The sequence below is a fragment of the Camelina sativa genome, chromosome 17 (assembly GCF_000633955.1).
Source record: "Camelina sativa cultivar DH55 chromosome 17, Cs, whole genome shotgun sequence".
In the NCBI taxonomy this organism is placed as follows: domain Eukaryota; kingdom Viridiplantae; phylum Streptophyta; class Magnoliopsida; order Brassicales; family Brassicaceae; genus Camelina; species Camelina sativa.
Window position 1 is genome coordinate 28134570 of NC_025701.1, and position 3008 is coordinate 28137577.

The 3008-nt window shown below is 34.5% G+C and overlaps 1 protein-coding gene across 4 annotated transcripts in view; it reads left to right on the forward strand.

The window, feature by feature from the left end:
• LOC104758203 (aspartyl protease APCB1) overlaps positions 1 to 2018 on the forward strand; it is a 3826-nt gene extending 1808 nt beyond the window's left edge. Inside the window, exons 4-10 of one of the 4 annotated variants that reach the window (XM_019238691.1) lie at positions 28 to 267; positions 427 to 580; positions 669 to 760; positions 860 to 974; positions 1068 to 1140; positions 1244 to 1398; positions 1608 to 2018. In XM_019238691.1, coding sequence (XP_019094236.1) covers positions 28 to 267; positions 427 to 580; positions 669 to 760; positions 860 to 974; positions 1068 to 1140; positions 1244 to 1350 — 781 coding nt within the window. In that variant the 3' untranslated portion in view covers positions 1351 to 1398; positions 1608 to 2018. Of the gene's footprint in view, positions 1 to 27; positions 268 to 426; positions 581 to 668; positions 761 to 859; positions 975 to 1067; positions 1141 to 1243; positions 1555 to 1607 lie in introns of those variants that run through there. The other 3 variants (XM_019238690.1, XM_019238689.1, XM_010481032.2) reach the window with 3 other exon arrangements.

Here is a 3008-nt window from a genome sequence, read left to right on the forward strand (position 1 = left end):
TTTGGCTTTCGTGATTGGAACTTTAAGGTGCGGATATGATCAGCAAGGGCTACTGTTGAACACTCTGCTAAAGACAGACGGGATTCTCGGTTTAAGCAGAGCTAAAATTAGCTTACCTTCTCAACTTGCAAGCCGAGGTATTATTAGCAATGTGGTTGGCCATTGCCTTGCCTCTGATTTAAACGGTGAAGGATATATTTTCATGGGAAGTGATTTGGTTCCATCACATGGAATCACATGGGTTCCTATGCTTCACCATTCCCGTTTGTAAGTGCTTAACGAAAACTAGCCTAATCTGCGAAATCTAGCCGCTTAGAATAGCTTGATTGCATGTTTATTTAAATATATTTTGGTATATTCTCGAAAGTTTTAATCCTTGTCACTTGCATATTTGCTAAGGTAATGTACATTTTTGGGTTCTTTCAGGGAAGTTTATCAGATGCAAGTTACAAAGATGAGCTACGGGAACGCTATGCTTAGCTTAGATGGGGAAAACGGAAGAGTAGGGAAAGCCTTGTTTGATACAGGAAGTTCCTATACGTACTTCCCTAACCAGGCTTACACCCAATTGGTCACATCAGTAAGTAATCACATATGGAAACTAATTTGCCTTTTGTTAGATCAAAATCTTCTGGTCAATGATGTTTGACTATTTTATTTGGTGAAAGCTTCAAGAAGTTTCTGGTTTAGAATTAATACGCGATGATTCAGACAAAACGCTGCCTATCTGCTGGAGAGCTAAAACTAACTTCCCCATTAGGTACTCTCTGAACCTATGATCTTTTGTAGAACCATTTTGATTTGTGTGGTGTAAGAAAGATCATATCTATAACGAGTTATTGGTTTCGATAATATGCAGTTCCTTGTCAGATGTTAAGAAGTTCTTCAGACCAATAACTCTGCAAATAGGGAGCAAATGGTTGATCATATCAAGAAAACTTTTGATTCAACCCGAGGATTACTTGATCATCAGCGTAAGCACTTGCTTTAAGCTCTAATAATAGCGGCTGCTTTCGACTTTGATATGGATTTATATATTTGAGTTTTCGTACACACTTTTGATTCAGGACAAAGGAAATGTTTGTCTGGGGATATTAGATGGAAGCAGTGTTCATGATGGTTCCACCATTATTATTGGAGGTAAAAAAAATAGACATTTTATCTGTAAACCCAAATTTCTTGTCTCAAATATAATAATCGAACACGGAACTTATGAGAAACATGTTTTGTTTTGTTGTTGTAGATATATCGATGCGAGGACACTTGATCGTCTATGACAATGTGAAACAGAGGATCGGATGGATGAAATCAGATTGCGTTCGGCCTCGTGAGTTTGATCACATATTGTGATTCACAAAAGTACCTTTCTGTCAAGGCTGAATGATCCACAATTCTTAAGTAAGTGTTAGACGCTTGTATAATAGTAGTTAGGCGTAAATTACTCATTGTATTATTGTAAACATAAAATGAAGACGACTAATCAAGTTTTGATACTATAAACTAGATATGATTAAAAATATCATACATGTTCTTAATTATCAAATCTTATTTGAACAATACGTTAAAGTACTTGACTACATTAGTGGTAACTTTTTTTGCATTTGTAGACGTAGAGGATCATAATGTTAATGATACAATTTACAGAGCAACTCGAGTCAAGCCTTTTACACCAAGGACTAGTTTAATATCATTAGAAAATGGCCAAAACCAAAATGTCTTGCTCCATCAGTGAAGAATAAGCAGCCGGCAGTCTTCATCCAGAACTTGTACAAACGAAATTACTAGCTAACCTAGAGTGAGAACAGGTTTAGCTAATTTGATTTTGGAGGCCAAGCCAAATTCATGTACTGTACAAGAGTCTTGCTATCACTTTGTTGGCGTAGCTATTTTGTTCTTTTCCGGTTACCAATGTCTTAATATTGTTACTTTGTAGTTGGGAACAAACTAATGTCTTATTCTACAATATTGTGTTTTCATAAAACAAGGAGTCACATTGAATAGATTTTTAAATTATAGTATTTGATATATAGTCATATGCATGCAAATATGAATGATGATATATCAGTGAATATTTGATTAATTAGAGGTCTGTAAATTCATTCTGTTTAGATCTGTTGAACAATGGCTTGTGCAGTCACACATGTACTAGCCACTTCAGTAACAACAATGAAAGATTTATGCTTTACTTAATTAAAATTAACATACTAACTCTTTCAAACCTTGATGCAAAATAGAGTTGAAAACTTTAACTTCTTTTACTTTGTTTTCTCTTAAGTCATATAGGTTCGTTTATGTTTTCTTCGTTTGTCTATGATAATAATAATAGTTGTTTATGGTTCCTTCATGTTCTTCTCTAATTACTCATAGGTCCATTTAGTTTATACTGTGTGTAATAATAATTTTTGTCTGGACGTTCTTGTGTGTCTGTCATAATAAGTGTTACAGTTCTTGTAAAAGATTAGAACACGGTAGAGCGAGATTTACAATTTACCAGGTAGGCCGATACATAAATGGCTATGCCTCTGGTTTGCTATATTTCCAAGGTGTTAAGATCTCAAAAGATGATGAGGATACGGTGCCTTTGATATGTAATCCTATTCCTATCACGGGACGGTATGCGATCTTACCTAAACTGAGAGGGTACAAATTAAAGAGAAGGTTTTTATAGTTTGATCCGATTGACAAACATTTTTAAGGTATTGTCCATGAGAAATCCATATTTTGGTGACAAGAAGAATTATATTCTGACATTAGGAGCTAAAAAATGAGGTGGAGGAAGATCGAATTTACCTTAACCGAAGCTCATTTTGCCGAAGAGATATGCATCAATGGGGTTTTCTGTTACATATCTGAATATATTGATGACACGGCTTATGTGATGAGTATTATTTTATAGTTTGCTTCGGTGTTCGGTCCGAGAAATNTTTTTTTTTTTTTTTTTTTTTTTTTTTTTTTTTTTTTTTTTTTTTTTTTTTTTGATATTGATTTGAGGCATGCTTCTGATGGTG